Raw genomic sequence first — 23,830 nt, 5'->3', positions numbered from 1 at the left:
TCCAAATTTGGGTGGTACTGATTTCACCCTACCTCATGCTATCTACTGTGCCACTTAGCTGTCTCGGTAGTGTATAGAATGGCAGACCTGAAGTCAGGAGGTCCTGAGTTCAAATCCTGCCTCATATACTTTCTAGATGTATGACCCTAGGCAAGTCATTTAATCTTTCTCAACCTCGGTTTCTTCATCTGTAAAATAAGGCAGTTGGGACTCTGACCTCTAAAATCCCCTCTAGCTCTAAGTCCATGACACTATGAACCTTGGGGGAAGAAAATACCATACTGTAAGCCAGAATAAGAAACAACAGAGCTCAACGACTTTTCAGACCCAAAGGCCATTTAATACCATAAACTCTACTTGAGTAGTTTAGCAAAAATAAAAAAATATCTACACCATACAAGACTGGTTAGTACTGGATACACATGATTTGGTTTTAAAGCTGCAACACTCCTTGTGTACGCGGATTTTCTCCACACTGTGTTACATCACACTAGGCTATACCCAATGAGGGACACGGATTTATTGACGACATAAATATTAACTGAACAGACTACTGAGGCTATAAATAGAAAAACAGATGTGGTCTTGGTCTAGAGTAAGAGGCCTATGGAATCAGCCTAGCATGGGAGTCCAAAGGATATTCACCACCATCCTATGACCTAGAACAGAAACAAGATTCAAATATCCACTTGGCAGAGTTCCTGTCTAGCCCAGACCATTCCCTAGCAAGAATGGCCCCAATATGTGAGGCTTCTTAACCACCCACTACAGATGTTATGAGTCATCAACAGTCACAGAATGTGTCATACTAGAGCTTCGATCATTATACATGATGCGCTTTCCTGCCCCCCGCCCACCCCCCAGCTACCGAACGAAGGAAAGTTTACAATGTCCATGCCGCCATGCCCAGAGACCTCTGTGTGAGGGAAAGCGTGAGGCTGCTTTTGTCCGTTTGTCCCTCTCCAATGCGCTCCCTGCCCCCATCGAGATAGTCTCCTGTCTGGCCTGAGCCGGGGTTGAAGCCTCTACTCTTGAGCCTCTTTTCGAGTCAACTTGTAGATTTCGGTTGGTCCGTCTGCATGTGTAATGGTGGTCGTGAGCTGTAGTTCTTCTGCGCTGTGAATGCCCAAATCGCCTGAAACACAGGTCTGGGAATTAGACTCAGGGCAAGGCAAAGAACATTAACAATGAAAAGTAATCCCTCCAGTGCTCAAAGAAAATCTCATAAAGTATATTTTTAAAAAATGATTCTTTATCCCAAGGCAGCTACAGAAAGAGTTAACACCCTCATTCATTAAAAAAGGGGGGCCTGTAGATATTTTCAGAGAAGATTGAGGTTACACAAAGACTTCTGGAACAAAGAGACACCACTCCATAAAATGATATTTAAGCCTGACAATGCTCACACATCACTGGATTTCCCCAACACAACCAATGTTGTATTACCTCCAGATGGAACCTATACTGTGGTTAAGATTCAAACCCAAAGCCCTCCATGGGTGACATCCATATGAACTCAAAGAAGTGTCAAACAAATGGAGGCATTATGGGGATCTGTATATTATAATGGCCATAAAAGACAACAACATTCTTCCAGAAATTACAGAGGTCATCCTCGAGAAGTCTGGACAGATCAACAGATACAGGTTTGTCTAAGAGACTGGTTGGCTGGTTGTTGTCCTTCATTCTCGAATAGGACCAAAATGACATCACAGTGTGTCTGACTGGCTGATCAGACCACTACAGAACAGGTTGGGCACAAATAGTCCATATGAATATTTGGAATGGCAATGTCTCTAAATTTGCATCTCTCACATTTCTTTTGAGCTACTGCAAGGAAACAGTAGAAACGATGCAATATATCACTTCAAGATGTACAAATTTAGCACCTACTGTATACTTAGATAGTCTAGTAGTCAAAATTATACACCAGAAGCTCCTTGTTCTTCATAAACAGATACATTCCTGTATCACAAATATAGACTCCAAAATATCCTTGAAAATTTAATAAAAGATTTGTTCTGGAACTAGATAATCATCCTAGACAAAAGCATGGTAAACAATTGCAAAGATACGGTTCTAATTTATACAAATTTAAGAACTGTGTTTTTAATAGATGTTCACATACCAAACACCCATAATCTCTAATCTACATGGAAATAAAAGCTTTTAAAACACAGAGACCAAGAAGAAGAAATCAAAACTATGAGTGAATAGGATGAAGTACATTTCATTCCCATCATCCTGCCTGCTAATGGAGTTGTGCCAAAGATATTTTCAGTGACCCTAAAGAAGACAACTTTATATTCCCAATGTATTTATTTAATAGCATCACCACAATTTCTCCCAGCATTCCCTCTGATCACCCCACAGAACAATCCCACTTAACAAGTAGTATTTTTTTATTTCTAAAATTTAATTTTTAAAAGGAAAAAGAAGAAACAATTAGCAAAACTGATCAATACACTGAAAAAGTCTAAAAATTCAGGGTGTCCCCAGAGTCTTAGTGCTAAGAACTTGGGGGTATCCTGTACATGCACTACAGAAAGCTTGAGGACTCCCCACGTCTGCCAAGGGGTGGAGTGGAGACCATGTTTTTTCTTTACAATTTTTGCAACATTCACTTTTGAATTTGGGGGTGGCTGTTCTTTCTGTTTATATTGTTGTGGATACTCGGTATATTTCTTCTTGGCTCTGATGAACTCTCTCTGCATCAGTTCATGTACATCTTTCCAGCCTTCTCTGTATTCATCATGATGATGCCCAGTTTACAGAGGAGAAAGTAGTCTGAGAGAGTAAAGTGACAAAGACTGGAAGTCATAGAGATTTGCCTGGGCACTAAGAGACCCAAATCAACTCTCCTGAGATTACGCAGCCAGGAGAGGTCAGAGGTCAGACCTGAACCCCACTCTTCCTGCCCCCCAGGCTGGCCATCCATCTACCACCCCATGCCAACTCTCTCTGGACAGAGTAGATACTACTTTAATGAGCTCTGGCTAAAATGAATTGACCCTGTAGAAAACAGTCATGATGAATTAGAAATCATGAGATCTGCTTCTGCAGTCCAAAAGACATGCTGTTACCTTAAAATCATAGGATTTACAGCTAGCAGGAACTCTAGAGATATTTAGTCCAACCTCCCCCTCCATTCCTACAGGTGAGGAGATTGAGTCAGAATGACAGCCATTGATTGAATATTTCCAGGCACGGGGAGCTCACTACCTTTAAAGATAACTGTTATTGTTCAGATCTACTTAGGTCTTTTCTTATGCCAAGGAGTGGTGTGCCACTGTGGAAAGAGTCCCAGTCTGGGAGTCAGGAAACTTAGCTCCAGGGTGTCCCAAAAGTCTTAGTGTGGTTTTACACTTTAATAGATGACTCCCTGGTGAGGAAGTTCACTCTCTCAGTGGAGGTCAGCACTTGTAACTTAACTGACTGGCTGAGGGTCACTCATCCAGGATGTTAGGAGCAGCACTTGAACTCAGGTCTTCCTGGATCCAAGGCTGGTTCTCTATCCACTATGCCAAGCTGTCTCTCAAGTTAAGATGCTCCAGAATGAAGGGCTAAATTCTAGACAGAGAACAACAGAGCAAGCACCATCTTGAACCAGGACATCATCCTTCCATGCGTGTAGCCAAAGAGGGTATCAGTGGCTATCTCATATTGATGGCTCAAGTTAAGTTTGGGGTCAACTGAGCTGTGCTGGTTCAGACTAGTTTACATAATTATGAACTGTTCTTAGAGTCTAGAAGAAGGGACACCAGACAGGTCATCTGGCCCAGTTTATGCAGGAACAGAATCTCCCTCTCCAACACTCCAAACAAGTGGTCCTATGGAGATCTGCAATCAGGAAACCCATTCTCTGAAGCCAAGGTAGTCCACTCTAGTCCTGTCGGGTGTGGAATGTTTTCCAGTCTTTCCTCACTTCAGGTGAAAAGCTGTCTCTGACTCCCGGGCTTGAGACTGTCGGGGCAGGATTTGAATACGAGACTTTCTGACTACAGGTGAAGTAGGGAAGAAGAATGGCATCTAGCCCCCAAAGGTGGTGAAAATTCTATGAGATAATGTACGTCAGTCACCTGGCAAACCTTATGGCACTGTGGAGCTGTCAGGTGAGACAGGGAAGAAAGGGATTTCATGTCTTGGCTAGAAGAAAAATAAATCCCAAAGCGCAGGCCAACTTCAAAAGAAAATCAGAGGAAAGATGGCAAAGACAAAAGGGGAGCATGGAGGGAGAAAGAGGAAGAGGATGGAAGGAGAAGGAAGGGAGGAGGGAAGGGAGGAGGGAAGGGGGAGGGAAGGGGGAGGAGAAGAGAAGGAAGAGGAGGGGGAGGAGGGAAGGGGAGGAGGGAAGGGGGAGGAGGGAAGGGGGAGGAGAAGAGAAGGAAGAGGAGGGGGAGAAGAGAAGGAAGAGGAGGGGGAGAAGGGAAGGGGAAAGAAAGGAGGAGGAGGGAAGGGGAGGAGAAGAGAAGGAAGAGGAGGGGGAGGAGGGAAGGGGGAGGAGAAGGCGGAGAAGAGAAGGAAGAGGAGGGGGAGAAGAGAAGGAAGAGGAGGGGGGAGGAAGAAGGGGAGGAGGAAGGAGATACAAAGGGAGGTGGGGGCAGCTCCTGCTCAGCCAGTACATTTCCAGATCCGCTGTGCCCACTGACACCGTATCATGAATCTCCTTGCGTGCCCCCTCTGAGCCAAAGCTCTTTCCAAGGCTTTGCATAAATGCCGATAATCCCCGGGCTGTCTGTGCATGATCTTGTAGGAGAGGAAGCAAGCGATCAGCCCGAAAATGGAGAAACCGCCAAAGTGTGGAAGGTGGGGGGCGGGGCGGGCCTGGGCCTGTCTCTGGGCTGGGGGCTGAAGGAGGGAGGAAGTCAGACCCGCACAGGGCTGGAGTCATCATCACAGCTTCCCATTACTCAGCCCGAGAGCTCGGGATGAATCTGATCTCACTGCCCTTGGTTTTCTGCCTGAGCCTCCAAAGGTCGGGCAGCTCTGTCTACAAAGTGATGTTCTAGGCTGCCTGGCAAAGCTAATTTCCTGTCTGGCTCGCTTCGGTCTGGGAGAAACAAACAAAAAGAAAGAAAGCCAGCTTGCTGGGGGTGGGGGTGGGGGGGCTGCGCCTGTGTCTGGGAGGGGGTCAGCATCCAAGGGGTCACCGGGGCTCCCAAGCTGGAAGGAGCCTCAGAGGCCAGGGGGTTCAGCCCTTCCTTCTGACAGATGAGAGGACTGACGCCAAGGAGGCCGTGACTTGCTCCAGGGTACAGGAGGAGTCACGGGCAGAGGAAATTGGGCCTCGGGTTTTCCTGCCTATGAGTGCAACCATGGAGGACAGAGGTGGAAAGGACCCAGCAGCCCCGGGTCCAACCCAAGAGAAAACAACTCCCGTTACCAGCCCCAAGATAAGGGCCGCCCTCCCTGTCCCTGCATCCTGACCGGCTGCTCACATACCTTGCGCTCAGCTCCTTGTTAGGAGGCTGTGCCCGATGATGAGGTATGGTTGCTTCTGGCCAGTCAGGGGCCAAGTGGCCTCTGGGGTGGCTCTGCTTGGCACAGAAGATGTCCTCCCTAGGCCCGCCATCTCTCTCCACCCCCTGGCCTTCGGGAGCCTCTCCAGAGCCCTCTGGAGCCCGGCAGCACTTCCCACCTCATCGGTGACCCTGTGGTCACACAGAGACCTATCCAGGATGTCTCTGAGGAGATGCTGCCTTCACTGGGGAAGCACCAAGGGGCAAAGCCCACTGGCCTTTGTCCCACCTCTCCCATGTACCAGCCACGTGCGGCGAAGTCACTTCAGCTGAGTGAAGGCTCACTGTTCTGAGCCTCAGTGTCCCGGTCTGGGAAATGGGGGCACCAGTGTCAGTATAATAAGAGCCAACAATGGTAACCACTAGCATTTATTTGGTACTTTCAGGTTCGAAAAGAGCTTCACAAGTTTCCTCATTTTACTCTCACAATCACTTTAGGAAGCAGATGTGACTACTATCCCCATCTTACGGGTAAGTAAACTGAGGCAGGGGTTGAGGGACTTGTCCGGGGTCATACAGCTAAGTAAATGTCTGACACTGGATTGAAATTCAGGTCTCCCTGACTCCAGGTCCAGCGATCTGCCCACTGTATTGCCTAACTGCCTCCCACTCCCTCCCCACGGGGCTATAGTGAAGAAATAATTGGGTACATTTGTACTATACAAAAGTAAGAGGAGTAATACTATTGTGTTGTAAGAAATGATGAGCGGGGGCAGCTAGATGGCGCAGTGGATAGAGCACCGGCCCTGGAGTCAGGAGTACCTGAGTTCAAATCCGGCCTCAGACACTTAACACTTACTAGCTGTGTGACCCTAGGCAAGTCACTTAACCCCAATTGCCTCACTAAAAAAAAAAAAAAAGAAAAGAAAAGAAATGATGAGCGGGCAGATTTCAGAAAAACCTGGAAAGACTTAAGTGGACGGATGATAAGTGAGAGGAGCAGAACCAGGAGAACATCACACACAGTAACAGCCACATTGTGTGATGATCCACTGTGATTGACTCAGCTCTTCTCAGCAGTGCCATGATCGAAGACAATGCCAAAGGACTCATGATGGGAAACTCTCTCCGCATCCAGGGGATGACCTATGAAGTCTGAATGCAGATTGAAGCAGACTGTTTTTACTTTTTTTGTTTTTTCTTTCTTGTGGTTTTTTCCTTTTATTCTGATTCTTCTTTCACAACATGACAAATGTGGAAATATGTTTAACATCATAGTACATGTATAACCTATATCAGATTGCTTGTTGGCTTGGGGAGGTGGGAGGGAAGGAAGGGCGGGAGAAATTTTTGGAACTCAAAATCTTACAGAAAATGAACGTTGAAAACTATTTTTACATGTAATTGGGAAGAAATAAAATACTATTTAAATGAAAAAAAAAGAAAAGGAAAAGGAAAAAGACTAAAGGGAGAATGTAGCAACCTTTGTTATGGGGGTGGGTGTCCTCTGGGAGGGAGAAAAGAGAAAGATATGGGTGCAACAGATAGAGAGCCAAGTCTGGAGTCAGGAAGACATTTTCCTGAGTTCAAATCCAGCCTCAGACACTGACTATCTGTGTGACCCTGGGCAAGTCACTTCCCTGTTTGCCTCAACTTCCTCATCTGTCAAATGAGCCGGAAAGGAAATGACCAACCCCGCCAGTATCTTTGCCAAGAAAACCCCAAATGGAATCACAAAGAGTTGGACGTGACTGAGATATGACTCAACGACAAACAGAAGATGTCCTTTTCATGAGATTTCAAATCTAGAACTGGAAGGGCCCTCCCAGGGCCTCCAGGTCAATCCCACAGTTTAGTGGATGAGGAAACTGAGGTCCCAGGAAATTCAGAGGGGTGATCAAGGTCACATGATTCATCTGTACCAGAGGATTCTAGATCTGGAGGTGGGTGGGGCCTTGGATCTCATTGAGCCTGGTTGTCTTAGCGTAGAGATGAGGAAGCTGAGGGAGAAGGAGCTGAAATGACTTCTCTAAGGTCGCACACGGGCAGAATTGGAATGCCTCCAAAGACAGCGCTCTAACCACTGTACCACACTGCCTCTGGGACTTGAGCGCTGGTTTGCTGTCCCACTGTCCCATCCAGACCCAAGTCACGCTCAGACTACTCCCCGTAAATAGGATTTAAGGGAATCCTGGAATCAGCGCTCAGAGGGCTTTAGAGATGATCTTTCCCAACTCTTTTATTTTATACAAGAGGAAAATGAAGCCCAGGGAGAGGCACACAGGACATCAACAGTCCCCACTGGACAAGCAGGGAGCCAGCTGTCTTTTAGGGGCACTCTCCTGGAAGGCAGTGACTGTGTTCATTTAAATGAGTCTTGGCAACCTCCAATACTGGCCACTAGTGAAAACCCCCAAAGTCCCGCTGGATTTCCAAGAACTGAATCCAGTCCATTCTTTCCTATGAGAAGCGTTTTCCTGGCTTTCCCCATCAGTCCCACAGGGTACATAGGGTGTTGGGAGCCTGTTCTCTCCTCTCTCCCCATCATCTTTTGCATGTCCAAGGCCAGTGAAAGACTAAGGCCAAGCAGACAGTGAAGCTCCCAGGCCTTAGCTCCTAGGAAGCTGGGGCTCTAATAGAAGGGGCCGACTTGGGGAGAAAAGACCCAGCAGAGACGGTGTGGGGGGCCCTAGCTGCCCAAGACCTGGGACTGTCTGCCTGGACCGAGCTGACCATCTTTTCTAAATCCATAGGACTCAATTCCCCTGAATTTCATACCTACATTTATCGACCGCCTACTCTGTGTTAGTCACCAGGTCATGCGCTGCAATGGATGGAGAGAAGTGAGAACAGAAGATGGTGTCCCCTCAGAGAGCTCAGACTGCAGGTGGCCTAGGGCCCCCAAGGAAGGCAGAATTGCTACATGCCCCAAGAGGGGGAGGGGTGGGAGCGAGGGGAGGAGGTGACCTCGTGCCATCAGTGTACACAGGAAGAAGGATTTGTTTCTCCAGATGAGGCGTGTTTGGCCAGAGGCATTCACAGGAGAAAGAGAAAGGAGTGAACAGATCCCGGCCATGGGAAGGCAGAGTCGATGGGACTTAATGAGAATGAATAATTCTGAGCCTGAGACTTTCCATCTGGAGGCTGGTACCATGGGTAACAAGAGCAAAGTCAGACAGAAGAATTATAGGATCACATATTCAGCAAAGAAGGGGCCCTTGGAATTCATCAACTTTATGGATGAGGAAACTGAGGCACAGAGCATTAAGTGACTTGCCCAGGGTCACCAGGCTAGCAGGATTTGACCTCTCCTGCTACCCTACTGCTCTGCATCCTCTGGATTTACTCAAAGATAGGCTTATTAGGCAGGTGGCCTTCACAGGAAGCCGCCTGGTGAGCTCCCATCACAGGCCGGGAGACTCACTCCCTGTGAGAGGGAAGTATGCAGGAAACCCCCCAACTCCCCTTGAGCTCCCATGGACAGAGAAGAGGTCAACTCACCGTTGGATGGGTCTTCCCCATAGTTTTTGTGAGATGGCGCATACAGGAACATTAGCGCAAAAACATAGAGGTTCCACATGCCATAGATGCCGGTGAAAAAGGCGCTGTTCACCTGGACCGTGACGCCTCCCCATTTCCAGTGGCCCTCCGATATCTGTCATGGAGAAAAAAAGCAGAAGTGGTCAGAGTGGACCAAAAGCAAGACTATCATTTCCTGGGGTCACCATCTTCTGCCTGACCTCCCCATCTCTGGATCTTGTATAACTGGGGCAGGTCATCTGAGGCCCAGTTTCCTTATCCGTGAAATGGGCCTACCAGTACCTGGAGAATTTCACCTCTCGGGTCTATGCTAAAGTATTTGCCAAGGGCAGACAGGCCTTGTGACACGTTCTGATGGCCCTTTCCCTGGAAGAACAGGCCGCCACCTTAAAACATGACTTAGGTGGATAAAGCACCGGCCCTGGAGTCAGGAGGACCTGAGTTCAAATCTGGCCTCAGACACTTGACACTTACTAGCTGTGTGACCTTGAACAGGTCACTTAACCTTCATTGCCCAACCAAAAAAAGAAGAAAAAGAAAACATGACTTACACCCCAGATACTATTATGGTCATGATGACGCTGTTTTAATCATGCCACGTGCCGACTGAAGAACCTCTAACTGCTTACCCAATAAGCCCCAACTCCTTATTCAGGCATTCAGTGCTTTGCAAACCTTCCTTTCCAGTCAATTGCACCCCCTCTTCACCCTGGACCTCAGGAGGAAAGGGTGATAGCTGGAAGGGACCTGGAGTTCAAGCCCTTCTTTTCTAGATCCAGGCCCGGAGAGTGACTTACCAGATCACCCGAGTATCTGAGGCAGAATTGGAACCCAGGTCTACTTGTCTCAAGTTCAGCACTATTTACTGCCTCATGCCGTCTTCTCTGGAACTAGACCAGGTGCCATCGCGTCTTTCCCCTCTGCCTTTGCCCATCATTCCCTTGTGCTTGGAAAGCCCTCCCTCGCATCCGTGGCGGCTGAAATCCTACCTGCCCTTCAAGGGCCAGCACAGATGCCCACCTCTTCACACTCAGACTGTTGGCTCTTTCTAAGGTAAAGACATGAGTCTGTGACCCCATCGGGGGCTCGTGCTCCGCTTCTACTCTGTTCCCCATCAGTGTCATCATGATTTCATGTGTAGTTCCTTGATTGTGTGCCTGTCTTGTCTCCTTCTGCTCTCAGGCAGTAAACTCTCTGAGGACAGGGACTGGACCCCATCCATGCTGCCTGGTACACCGCAGGGATGCAATAAATGCTTCCCTCTTCAGTTCTTGGGGCCAGGAACATCCGTCTGGGCTTAGAAACTCATCTCTTGTAGAAAACTCCCCTCCAGGATTCTTCTTCCAGCTGCTGCCCCCCCTCCCCCACACGGCTAACGAGTCATGCCTGTGTGTGTAAGCAAGGGCAAAGAGGATGAGGACAGAGAAGCATAAAAAGACCGAGGAGCTGACTGATGCAAGGTGAGGTAAGCAGACCCAGAAGAACATGAGACCACAATGTCAAGGGGAAGATTAACCACAAAATGGGGAAGGCTGTGGCAAGAAAAATATGGGACGGCACTTCTCCCCCATCCTTTATGATGGGGGGGGGGGGACAAGGGCTGGAACACTGCATAGAACGCTGGTTAGTTTTACCGAATTGCTCTTTTCCCCTTTGAGATGATTTCCGGTTTATGCTGTCTCTAACTTGTTGGTGCCTAGTTGTTAGTCTGTTGTCTCTCGAATTAGATCCTGAGCTCCCTTGGGAGCAGGGACTGTTTGCCTTTGTTTTCCCAGCCTTACTTAGCACAAAGCCCCGCACATAGTAGGTACTTAATACATGATGGCTGCCTTCACTTCTTTATTACAAAGCATTATTCTCTAAAAGGGAATGGGAGGTGGTATAAAACCCAAAGATATCAATAAAAATGTATTGAAAATAAATAGAAAATAAAAAATAATAGGGCTCTTTACAAAAACAACTCGTGGATAAACTAGTCTTAGAGAGTTATCTGGGGGCACTGACTGAGTTAAATGACTTGCTAGGGGTCCCCGAGCAGTATATGGCAGAGGCAGGATTGGACCCAGGTCTTCCTGACTCCAGGGTCAGATCTTTGCCCATTACACTAAGCTGTCTCTGGCTTTGTGCATAGCGATCACTTAAAAAAAATTGTTCGATTGAAAAAAATTCCAGGGGATGCAGCAATAAGGGTGAGTGCACTCTCCTAGGTACATTACAAGGACCAATGTCCAGCTCCCTATTCTGATGTGAATTCAGTAGAAAAGCCGGGAGTTCCCTGATGGCTGCACCCCAGGGGTGCCCTGTCTAGATCAGAGGGGCCAAGGGGCCGTTCCTTCCTTCACATTCACCCACCTGGCATTCTCCCTCTCACCCTCTGACCTTTCCAGAGGCAGAATCACAGGATCTGGGAGCCAAGCAACCATGTCCTTCTGAGTCCCTCTGCTCATTCATCATCCCTTCACACCAGGGAACTGGGGGCTATCCCAAGGTTCTCTTGCCATATTCTCTTCCTTGGGGGCCCCCTCCTCCTTCAGGACTCAGAGCAAGCGGCCCCTTCTCCACGAAGCCTTTCCCAATTCTCCCAGATGCTCACAGTCGCCCTCCCCAAACAATGCCTTGTGCACATGTATGAGTGTGTCAGATGATCCACCTCCAAGTTGTCTCCCTGTCACGCTTTTTCAGCTTCCATTCTTAAGGGCAGTCTTCACTTTGGCCTTTGCGGTCCCTACCACTTGGTACATTGTGTGGCATATACAAGGTGCTCAGTCGATGCCTGTTGGATGACTGACTCCAACCCAGGCAGGAAAAGAATCCTCATTATCAGTGTCTGCCTGACGTGTCATCGAGCCTCAGCTGAGGACCTCCAAGGAGGGAGACCCCCCTCCCACTTTGGGGTGGCCTGCATTGATAAAGCATTTGCCCTCCTGTGATCCCAAACCGACTGCTCTGTACCTTCTAATCCCAGTTCTTGGTTCTAGCCTCTGAGGCCAAAGGGAACAAAACCAATTCTGCACCCACCAGATGCCCTGAGTCGCCTCTTCTCCAGCCCCCGGCTCCCTCAAACAATGCCACATGACACGGGTGCAAGGCCTTCCCCCACCCTGCTTGGCCCCTGGGGTGTTCTCTGGCTCACAAGATCCTTCCTAAGCCACGGTGTCCAGAAGTCCAGGGCAGAGAGCCTCCCCACTCTTGGAAGCCGTGCCCTTTCCCACCTCAGCTTTGTCGGCTGCCATGTGCTACCTGTTTTTTCAAGACCCACCTCGAGTCTCCACTCAGAACCCTAGGATTGCAGACCTGGAATATTTCTTGGCAGTCATTTAGTCCATAAAAAACCCACTACCACATACCTGAGAAGTGGCCATTCAGCCTCTGTTGACTTTAAACTCCATGAAGTTTTAAAATCTTTCAACTGAAGCCCTGGAAGGGCTCCAATCCCCACATTTTACAGGGATGAGACAACTGAGGTTGAGAAAGTTGCAGTGAATTAGGGAGTTGGAATTCAGAAGACTTTGGCAGATTCCCAACTCAGCTCCACACCAGCTGTGTAACCGGGGGCAAACTGCTTCATCTCCCAATGCAAACTCCAACCAGACTTCCTGCTCGCTGGCTCCCTCTTACTTGTAGGGTGAACTACAGACTCCTCCTTCACAATCTGGCTCCAACTACCTGATCCCCTCAAGTGACATGCTTCTCCCATCTTGGGGCCTTTGGATGGGCTACTTCCTGATGCCTTCCCTCCTTACCCACATCTCTTAGAAATCAATCACTCAGCATCGATTAAGCCCTGACTGTGCCAGGCACTGCAGATACAAAAAGAGGCAAAAGACAGTGCTTACTTTCAAGGAGCTTATAGTCTAATTATGGAGGAGACAGCAAGCCAACAAATTTATCAGGCAAGCTATATGCAAGATAAATAGCGAATGATAACGGAGGGAAGGCACTAGAATCAGGAGGGGTTGGGAAAGGCTTTCTGCCCCTTTTTTTTGTTTGTTTGTTGTTTGTTTTTTTTTTGAGAGGCAATGGGGGTTAAGTGACTTGCCCAGGGTCACACAGCTAGTAAGTGTCAAGTGTCTGAGGCCAGATTTGAACTCAGGTCCTCCTGACTCCAGGGCCGGTGCTTTTTCCACTGCACCCCCTAGCTGCCCCTCTGCCCCTTTTTAATGCTTCAAATATGCATTCTTTGAGGGCTGTTTGCCTTCCCTGAAATCCTCTGTCTCTCGAGTGGATACTTTTAGACATTGATTCATACTGTACAAATATAGATTCAGCTCCATATGTATAGAAAGTTGGAACCGACTTCAGTAGCTACCAGAGAAGCTCTGGACTCTGAGTGGAGGACGAGAATGAGGATAAGCGGCGAGGGAGAACAGAAAAATGGAAAAACAAGAGCTATTGGAACAAGAGCTGCTGGCATGTGCTGAAGGGTTATTTCTTTTATAATCTTGCTTTCAACTGTATTTCTATATTACCTCACAGGGAGTAGGTCATGATTTTATACTGTTATTTATTTATTTATTTTTTTTGCAGGGCAAAGAGGGCTAAGTGACTTGCCCAGGGTCACACAGCTAGTAAGTGTCAAGTGTTTGAGGCTGGATTTGAACTCGGGTCCTCCTGAATCCAAGGCCAGTGCTTTATCCACTGCGCCACCTAGCTGCCCCCTTATACTGTTATTTTAACAAAGTTATGTTTTTCAAGGGAAAAATGTGTTTCCATTTCCTTATTTTTAAATGAGGGAGAAGATAAGAGTAGATGGATAGCAAGGTTCTTTGTGGCTTTCATACCATCACATGATTTTAAACATATGGAGTCTATTTGCTCAGATAATCATGGCTGGAGACAATTGATGTACAAGGAACTTCATCCGTCAATCTGGGCCTCAGTTTCCTCTGTAAAACAAAGGGGTTGGACGAGATGGCCCTTACAGCATCTTTAAGTCCTATGATGGTCTGTGACCACTTGTACAAAGAGACACGTACTGAGAAGAAGGCACTCAGGACGACGAGGCATCGGAAGGTCTAGGTTCAGTTCAACTTGGCAGGCATTTATTAAGAGCCTACTGTATCATTTGTGTAGTTTTATTTGGGGTTCTTTTTGTCTGTGATTTGTTTTACAACATGCCTAATATGGATGCATGTGTCCCCTGAATGAAGAGCCTTGGCACCCTCATCATTATGGAGGAACAGAATGAGTGAACATTGGCCTGGAAGCCAAGAAGCCCCAGATTCCAGTTCTGCCCCAATACGCACAGGCTGTGGGACATTTAAACCCTCAGTCAGTGCCTTCTGGGCAATGCTCGAGTCTCTAAGTTCAGGAAAAGGTGCCGACCTGCACTGGCAAAAGGCAATTCCTATTTCCTCACTTGAGTCCTCATGTGAAATGAAATCATGGGTCCAGGCTCTCTCCAACTATCCCCCTCATGAGGTTATTGGGAGCAAAACACTCTGTAAACTGTAATGCTCTATTTAAACACATTTTTATTGTTGTTGTTGCTAAGAAAATTGTTCAGGACTGGCTCCTTTCTCTAGGAAGGAAAAAAAAGAGCCTTTTGGAGGGGCTGATTTTATGCAGACGTCTTTCATGCACTATCTCATCTGATCCTATGATGTGGGCAGGAGCTGTTACTGAGCCCATTTTGCAGATGAGAAAACTGACAAAATCTTTCTAAAGAATGGGTCCCTCAGTAGAACAACGGGGGCATGATGAAGCAGAGGCAGATGATCGCTCCCACAGGACTTTGGGCATGGCCTCTGTGGGATCTGACCTGGAACTTCACGACAGCCTGGCCAAGCTTGGCCATCACGAAGGTCAGAGATCTTCTCCACGAAGCATATGCGTGCTCTCTGATCTCTCCCACCTGAAGAGCTGGGCCGCCGGGCTGGCAGTCTTTAAAAATGCCAGGCCTTTAAAAGCCCAACTACAAAGCCCTCGGGGTCACGGCATCCTCCAGCCCCTCCCTCAGCCCCTCATTCTAGGTCACCCGGCTTTAAGATTCCTCTTGAATTCGATTTCATGCAGCTTAAAGCCCAGCCGAGCTCTCCCAGCAAGCCGTGGGACACAATGAGGTTTTTTTAGCAACATTCCTCTCCCTTAGGCCTGGGATCCATTTCAAAAAGTTACTCAACGGGTCCTTCTTTTAGGTGACATCACCACCGAGACTACTGGAAAATGGTATTAAAAAAAAAATCCTGTAATGACTCTATTAAAACATTACCTGGGAGACATCTCGTTATGCCCGAAAATGTCTTAGATGTCTATAAATAAACCTTAAAAAAAACCAGCAGGAAGAATGTAAGGAACTAATGGAATTTGAAACGTGGCTCCCCCTCTCTCCTCCTTCAGCCAAAATCCACCCCGGAGAATTTTCGTACTAGATATAAAAAGACAGACAAGGGACAGCCGTGAGACAGAAAACACTGCAGAGATGTAATAGTCATCTTCCCCTCCAAACTTCAGCCACAGCCTTACGGGCTTAGCTCCCTTGAAGGCTGGCCTGCTGTGCTCGCAAAGCCCAGGCTAATTAAACATTTAGAAGTTTGGGACCAGGGGCAGCTAGATGGCGCAGTGGATGGAGCACTGGCCCTGGATTCAGGAGTACCTGAGTTCAGATCCGGCCTCAGACACTTAACACTTACTAGCTGTGTGACCCTGGACAAGTCACTTAACCCCAATTGCCTTACTAAAAAAAAAAAAAAAAAAAAAAAAAAAAAAAAAAAAAAAAAAAAAAAGAAGTTTGGGACCGACCAGCGATGATTCTTTGTTTTAAAGACGAGCAGAAGCTCCCACTTGGGTCCGGTGGGAGAGGAGTCCATTCGGTGAGACCCCATGATGGTCCTTTACCTTCTTTTTCCTGAGAAATGAGATGGGTGGTTGATTAAGTTGGCTTTGCAGGTCTGCCTTAGCTCTCAATCAGTGAGCCTATAATTGTGTGATCTCAGATCAGGTTTGTCAGAAAAGCAGCCAAGAGATAGGCTTGGGAAGAAAAATGAGAACTCCCCAGGTCCTATTTCTCACTCCCTAGTCCGAGTCACTAACTTTAGCTCCCTTCATTTGGAGAGACTATCCAACTGGACTTGGGTCCAAACTGGACTCTGCCACTTACTATCTGGAGAACCTTGGGGAAAGTGCTTTGTCTCTCTGGACCTCGGTCTCCCCCATCCGTAAGATGAGAGTGTGGCTTTTGAAGGCCCTTCAGCTGTGGCTCTGTGGATGATGTGATTCTAGGCCATGGCTTCTTCATCGTTTTTGTGCCATGGAAGTCTGGGAAAGGCTTTAGACTTCTCAGACTCACGTGTTTGCATGTATTTTTTTAAAAATCCAAAGGAGAGTTATTGAAATTCAGTTATCTGAAAAACAAAAAAGCTCCCAGACCCCAGGTTTAGCAGCCTTGCACTCAATCCAATGAGCCTTAGAAGGTAAGCATTCTGGGCTGCAGGAACAAGGGATTTGGTGAAATTCAGGTCACTGTGTACATGCTCACGTTTGACTCAGCCAGTGCATGGAGAACTCATTCACGATCTAGGACACGGCCCTTCGGCTGCACGCTGGGTTGAGGGACCGTCCTGAGGGCCCCGAAGTTTGATAAACAAACATTCAGGGGCAAAGACAGGGTGGCTCTGGGCCAGGACTTAGGAAAATACTTCCTAAAGTGTGAGTACCCCATCTTGAGCCTCCCTAGAGCTAGGGACACGAGCGGTTGCCAGTGGAAGCCATCAGGGGAGTAGGATATGCTCACACCAGGGTGGTGGCACCTGGGGATTTAGCAATAGCCAACATCTATATTGTGGCTGCCAGGTGCCCAGGACGTACCATCAGATTCAACCTTGACATTTTCCTTACTTTTAAAAGAGGGATAATGGCAGCACCCACTTCCCAGGGTCCCAGAAGATGGAATGAAGTAATATTTATAAAGCATGCCTGGCACAAAGTAGGTGCTATATGAATGCTTCTTCCCTTCCTGCTTCCCGCCTGCCATTTATAGCCCAGCCGCCTGCTCACTGGCCATCAGCGGTCTAGAATAGCAGAACTCGTCATTGTCGCCTCAACAAGAATGCCATGACAAGCCCTTCTGAAGTACCTACTATGTGCCAGGCACTGCACCAAGCTGCTCACAGATATAATCCCATCTGATTATCACCACAACCTCGGGAGGCAAGTGCTATTATCCCCGTTTTACAGATGAGGAAACTGAGGCAGGCAGAGGTGAAGTGACTTGCCCAGGGTCACACAACTAGGAAGTACCTGAGATCACATTTGAACTCGGTCTTCTTGACTCTGGGCCCAGCACTGCACCATCTATAAAAGAATCCCTCTTCTAAAGGACCTTAGATTCTAATGGGAGAGACAGCAAGGACATATACAAGTGTATAGCGTAAATATAAAGTTAATAAAAATATGCACAAAGTGGTTGAATACAAGATAGCTTGGGATGGAGGATGCTCGCCTCTGTGAGGGAGGGGGAGAGCAGGGGTGACTTCCCCCTGACAGGGATAGTCAGTACAAACTGTCTCTGGTGACTAACAGAGGGCCGGCCAGTAGAGCTGGCCAGGCTGGGAAGAGACTTCAAGGCTAAACAGAGGAATCTCTCTGTTATCCTACAGACAAGGGGAAGCTACCGGAGGCATCTGTGTAGGGCAGTGACGGTCCGGCCTGCGCTTTAGGAAGATTTCCCGCCAGCAGGACCAGGAAGGACTAAGGCAGGACCGTGCAGCAGGCAGTGGACAAGAGGGCGACTCTCTCATTGGCATGTGCACAAACATCCGCTCGACCATCCACCTTGTTCATTCCATGAAGTCTCACACAAAGCCTTGCGAAGACACTTTTTCCCCTCCCAGAGGTGGATGAAAAGGCATCCATTCACTCATTCTACAGACACTTATTAAATGCCTACTGAATGCAGATAACTGGGTGAGAGGCCAGAAGTATACAGAGTTCAGGGAAGATACCACCCTCTCCCTTGTGGAATGAATAATCAGGAAGGGGGCCGGGCTACCAGCATGGATAACCACAAGGCCCATTGTGACCTGCTAAATACAAGAGACGCAAAAGAAATGGCTTTAGAGAAAAACAGGCCTCACAGACATCAAATGAATGGCGGCCACGCTTCTTTTGTGGCAGCAAAGATCAGCCCCAAGGTAGATGCCCATCCACCGGTCGACGGTGGAAGACATGGCAGGCCTGGGCCGTAATGGGACATAACCGGGGTGTGAGAAATAGGGCAGCCAGAGAAGGGAAGGCTCCCATGAACTGAAGCCAAGTGTTGGAAGGAGAAGCAGAGAAAGAGACGCTCAGCGACCACCACAAAGGAGCTGGGACCGTGGCCTATTACCGTTACCTTCATCGCCCTACGATACAACAGGCCCCATGCTTGACATCCTGCCCAGGACCTCAGAGGCCAGGCCTCCTCACCCAGAAGGGAAATTGAGGCGGGGTCTGAGCCCCAAGCTCCTTCCCATCACACCCACCAAACGAAGGCTTACCTGGCTGACGATGAAGAAGATGACTGTCATGGCGGCGCAGGCCAAGGTGACGAGCATGAGAAATTTGAACCGGAAAATCAAGCCCTGTTTGGAGGAAGCAGAGAGGTCTCGTCAGGCCCCAGGAGCAGTCGCCAAGGGCTGGGCTTCACCTTTCACAGTAGAGGTCACAGAAGCTTCCTCTCTGTACAAAGGGAGTGAGCTGCCGAGGGTCCCTAGGCGGAGGGATGGGAGGCAGGTGCTTCCTAGCACCCATTTTTTTTCTGTTCCCTTCTCTCCCGTGAAACAGGAGTTCCTGAGACCAGAAAATCAAATTCATGGCAAGTCTCACGGCTCATTTCCCGCTAAGCTAGTTACGATTCCCTGCAGGGGCTCCGAGAAGCTAGGCCTGAGCCGCTCTGACGTTCTAATGCGATTCTGCTCTGAGCAGACGGGGTGCACAGGACCAGCCGCTTGCAGGGACAGACTGAAATTTAGCCCACTTCTGAAAAGAGGACCGGGCCACGCCTATGCTTACTCGCAATGGCAGCCCTTAACACCGGCTTGAAGGAGTAGGGTGCCGTGGGAATAAATTCAGGCAGACCTGGGTTCGTCAGGCCTTGTGATCAGCACAGTGCTAGGAACATAGTAGGTGCTTAATAAATGTTTAATGATGGATTGATTCCAAATTTAGTGCTCTTCCCATCAAGCCATAATGCCTCCAAACCCAATGAGTAGGGCAGAGAGTGCCAGCTGACAAAATAACATTTGTAAAGCATTCTGGACACCTTCAAGTGCTACATAAATGCTAACTGAGGGCTGTTATCATTTACAAACTGGCTAGTGCCATTATTGAGGATCATTGATTTTCTTTAAGCACAGATCTGACCCTGTGATTCCCCAATCGATAGTTTCCAGCAGACCCCCCCCTATTGCCTCTGGGATCCAATAAACTCCTCTGCTGAGTTTTAAAAGCTCTTCACAACAGGCCCCCAATCTATCTGTCCAGGATCGCTGGACATGACAACTCTCCCTTTGGCACTCTGTGAATCAGCCAAATTGGCCTTCTCTATTTCTGCTCTTTCTACATCATCTCCCACCTCCAGCCACCATAACTGGGAGGAACACCCTCCTCACCCCCACCTCATAATCCCTCCTCTTTCAGGAGGGAGCATGCTGGAGAACCATCCGGTATGAGAAACCTTTCCTGCCTCCCCCAACGGCTCTTGACCTTCCTCCCTGATGACCTCTGATCTAATTAGGCTCTCTTTGTGTTCTGTATACTTTTGCTGCATATACACATAGAAAGATATGATAGAAATATGTTAGATATTGTAATATATTAGCTATAAATATATACATGTATAAATGTGTGTGATATAAATATATACATGTATATACAAATATATCTTATATATTTAAATGTATTATAATTTAAATGTATTCTATAAACATACTATATTTAAATTGTGTGCAACATATAATTTAAATATATTATTTGGTATATAGAATTCAAATATGTACGTGCTACTTATACATATAAACACACACATATATCTTTGTTTCCCCCAACTCCCACCTGTAACGATTGGAATAACGCCACCTGCTGGATACTTACTGTAGAGGAGTTCTGCCCATGAAGGGAAGGTCTTTGAGGGCAAGACCAGGAGTCAGGAAGTGACGCGGGCTAGTGGGAGGAGGAAGAGACTGGCGCTCAGTCTCGGGCTTTTTCCTCTGGACTCTGGCGGAGAAGGGAGCTAGAAATGTGCTCTCCCTTTAATAGATAGGAATCTAGGCCTTTTTCTCTCTCTTTACCAAATTCTTATTCTCCTTAATAAATGCTTAAAAGTCTAACTCTTGCTAAAGCTTATAATTTATTGGCGACCACTCATTAGATATTTTAGACAGTTTAGCTAGAATTTTAGCCCTTAACAGATGGCTGACCACGAAGAGGAAAGCTAACCCCCAGTCTTCTTCTGATCTTCTGGTTGGGTAAGAAATTTCCCCTCCCTCTCCCTTTAACTGCTAAGTACTGGTGTACTGGCTATGTTTTCCTTCAAATTTTTTCGAATGGACCTTTTAAACTCCCTAATTACCCTATTTTTGATTTTAGTCTGTTTAACCAGACAAATGGGAGATAAGATCATGTTAATGCTTTGTTTTTGTGGATTTTCTATTTTTCTTTTTATTTTTGTTAAAAGAGCCAGCAACTTACTCACACAAGGAAATATCTCTCCCTCTCCCAACCATGCTTTTTCAGAGAAACCTGAAGAGATTCCTGCAGCTTTTCCCAGTTCTAACACTAATTGTTGCTTTAATTTTGCATGCCTGGAGGCAATGACCCACCCTCTAGAAGCTTTTAATCCCCTAGCACTTGGAGGCAAAGTGGGGGAAGAGGAATCCAGGCCTGAGTTCAAAATCAAGTCTGATTCTAATTGCTCTGGTCCCTCCCCTCCTCTCCAAACCCCACCCTCTACTCCTCCCATGGCCAAGCCCATTACTTCCCTGGCCCGGGAAGTCCAAAGATCTAATGCGCATGCTCAACTTTCTCTAACTGCATTTGCAGCTTCAGGCTCACCCCTTCCCCAGCCTGGCTGTGCTTCTGAGACAACTTTAGAAAACCCTTTAAATTCCAGATATGCTCGTTTTGTTCATAATTTTGCTAACCTGCTTTTGTCTTTCATTAGTAATCTTATAAAGCATTTGTATGGTGAAAAGGCTGACAGACAATATAGAGGGGTTAAAGAAGAAAAACTTAAGCCGAATAAGAATGACAATCATCAACATAGTTCAAGACTCCGATTCTTTTGCCATGGAAGGGTATATATTTTACAGAAATGTAGAAGTAAGCAGCAAGGTATTGATATGAGTATTGGGGATTTTAGATATCGGAATCAAAAGTGTTCTGAATTCACTCAGAGTAATAGTATCAGTTCAGAGGTTACATAGGATTTCTATGCTATTATATGTACATTTTGAAATTAATGGTATAGGTTTATTTTCGTAGAGGTTTTCATGCATTTGAGATTGTGTTTTATACTTAGTTTCTAAAACAAAGAGAATATTTGTAAAAGCTTTTTATAGTCATGTGGTCCAGTTTATATTTTATAATACTCTTATTGATATTAAGTTCATATTCATTTAGATTTCCCTAGTTTGAATTTCATTGTCTTTTATTGTTCCACATGTATCTTCTTCTATTCATTCATCTATCTAATTTTGAAACATGGTTTTGATTTCATAATACAATGTTAATTCTAGGAGTATTGTGCTCCCATATTCTGAGTTGTTTGTTTTTGTTATTTTTTCTCAACTGATTATTTGATCAAACTCTTTAAAGCATTTCCCTAGCAAATTGTTTGCCATGGCAAGTGTAAATTGATTCTAGAAGTATTATTTTTGATAAGCATATTCCAAAAAAAAAAAAAAAAGAGGGGAACATTTGTAAAAGTTTTCTTTTTTCAAAAAAAAAAAGTTCTTTGAGATTCTGTTATGCTTTAACTTGTATTTAAATATATTCAGATTTTTCACAAAAGTAATTGTATACTAAGTTTTTAAAAAAGGGGTATTATTTGAAATTGTTGCATAATTATATATTGTGTTCTGAGTCAAGATGTATTCACATTTTTTGCAATCATTTATTATCCTCAATTTTAAATCCATATGAGACTTGGATTATGGGAACTTATCATTTAAGACATTAATTGCCTTTATTCTGAGTTATCAGATGCCAGTTGGCCAAGATGCCATCCAATCACAAGAGGAATACATGCAAGAGCAGACACTGAACTGTCACATGAGGGGAGACATGCATGAAGTCAAGGTATGGCCGAGGGAACGGCTTTTGACAAATGTTGAGGTTGGATTCTCTTGGTTTAATATTTTATTCTCTTTTTCCCCACAATATTGTACAGATGGCTGGAAGTATTCATCCCACCCATCTCACTTCTACACCTGGCTTCTATGCTCCCTCCTATATGCCTGATGCCATGGACATCTCAATCCCATGCATCTGATTAAGTCTGACTCAGTTTCTTCCAATATGTTCGGTGGCATGGACATATATTCCATCCACCTATTTTAAGCCTGGCATACTGTATGGGCAGTACATATTGCTCAAGTGTGGGAATGCTCATATCCCATCATTTCTCTGTTCTTTTATGGTAACCCCCATAATTATCTCAGGTGTCATGATAAATACAGTGTTGAATTTGGCCTTGACATCTGTTACCAATTATATTAGATTTTTTAATTTCTCATAATGGCATGAGGATAATTAGGCACATGATGCAAAAAGTGATGAAACAAAGATAAAAAATTATTTTTAATAATTAATATCGCAGCAATTGTCTTCTCAATTACCCTCCATAAGGGGGGGACTATAGTAATATTATAATTTTAAAGAATGTTTCAATTTTTGTTTTATTATATGTTTCATGTGTAACAACTAAGATTCTGAATTCCCTTAGACATGTTTTTGAGAACTTTCATTGTTTGATTTGATTATTGACAAAGCTATTTTAAAGTTGTGTTAAGCTCAATTTTGTAGGAAATTTCCTGGCTGATTACCAGTATCCACACATCAACCCCTGAAAAGACTTCCATTCCACGACTACACCTAGAGGACATCTAAGAAAAGACTTTCAGAGACTTTAAATGAACAGTTTTGATTTGTTGTTTTTGTTTTTGTTTTTTTTTTCTCTTTCTGTTATAATATACACCATCTGTAATATGTATTCTCTGCAGAGGCCCTCCCTTTGCAAGACTAATGTCAAAGCGTCAGTTCATGAGGACAAAAAAAAATCGCCCCTCTGGACAAAACTTTCCTCTCTTCCTTTTCTATATTGTTGTTCACATATTATTAGTTAGCAATAGTTATCATATTGTTTTTACTGTTCCGTCAAGGAAACATTTTGTTTCTTGAGGAACAACAGGGGGGACTGTAACGATTGGAATAACGCCACCTGCTGGATACTTACTGTAGAGGAGTTCTGCCCATGAAGGGAAGGTCTTTGAGGGCAAGACCAGGAGTCAGGAAGTGACGCGGGCTAGTGGGAGGAGGAAGAGACTGGCGCTCAGTCTCGGGCTTTTTCCTCTGGACTCTGGCGGAGAAGGGAGCTAGAAATGTGCTCTCCCTTTAATAGATAGGAATCTAGGCCTTTTTCTCTCTCTTTACCAAATTCTTATTCTCCTTAATAAATGCTTAAAAGTCTAACTCTTGCTAAAGCTTATAATTTATTGGCGACCACTCATTAGATATTTTAGACAGTTTAGCTAGAATTTTAGCCCTTAACACACCCCAACAGTTCCTTACGTGTTGGGGGGTAGTTTCATTCAGTGCATTTATAGCCACAGGAGCAGGCATATAGTAGGTGCTAC

The 23,830-nt window shown here is 46.0% G+C and overlaps 1 protein-coding gene across 1 annotated transcript in view; it reads right to left on the bottom strand.

Annotated features, from left to right (window-relative positions):
* Nucleotides 1-310: 310 nt before the first annotated feature.
* The window catches only part of WLS (Wnt ligand secretion mediator), a 129,938-nt gene continuing 106,418 nt past the window's right edge, over nt 311-23,830 (bottom strand). Inside the window, exons 10-12 of the mRNA XM_043999425.1 lie at nt 18,476-18,559; nt 8,961-9,114; nt 311-1,135 (exon numbers count right to left, since the gene is read on the bottom strand). Of these exons, the coding sequence (XP_043855360.1) occupies nt 1,026-1,135; nt 8,961-9,114; nt 18,476-18,559 (348 nt within the window). The 3' untranslated portion in view covers nt 311-1,025. The remainder of the gene's footprint in view (nt 1,136-8,960; nt 9,115-18,475; nt 18,560-23,830) is intronic.

This window comes from Dromiciops gliroides, chromosome 4 (assembly GCF_019393635.1).
Source record: "Dromiciops gliroides isolate mDroGli1 chromosome 4, mDroGli1.pri, whole genome shotgun sequence".
Lineage (NCBI taxonomy): Eukaryota > Metazoa > Chordata > Mammalia > Microbiotheria > Microbiotheriidae > Dromiciops > Dromiciops gliroides.
This window is presented reverse-complemented; position numbering and strand designations above follow the sequence as displayed.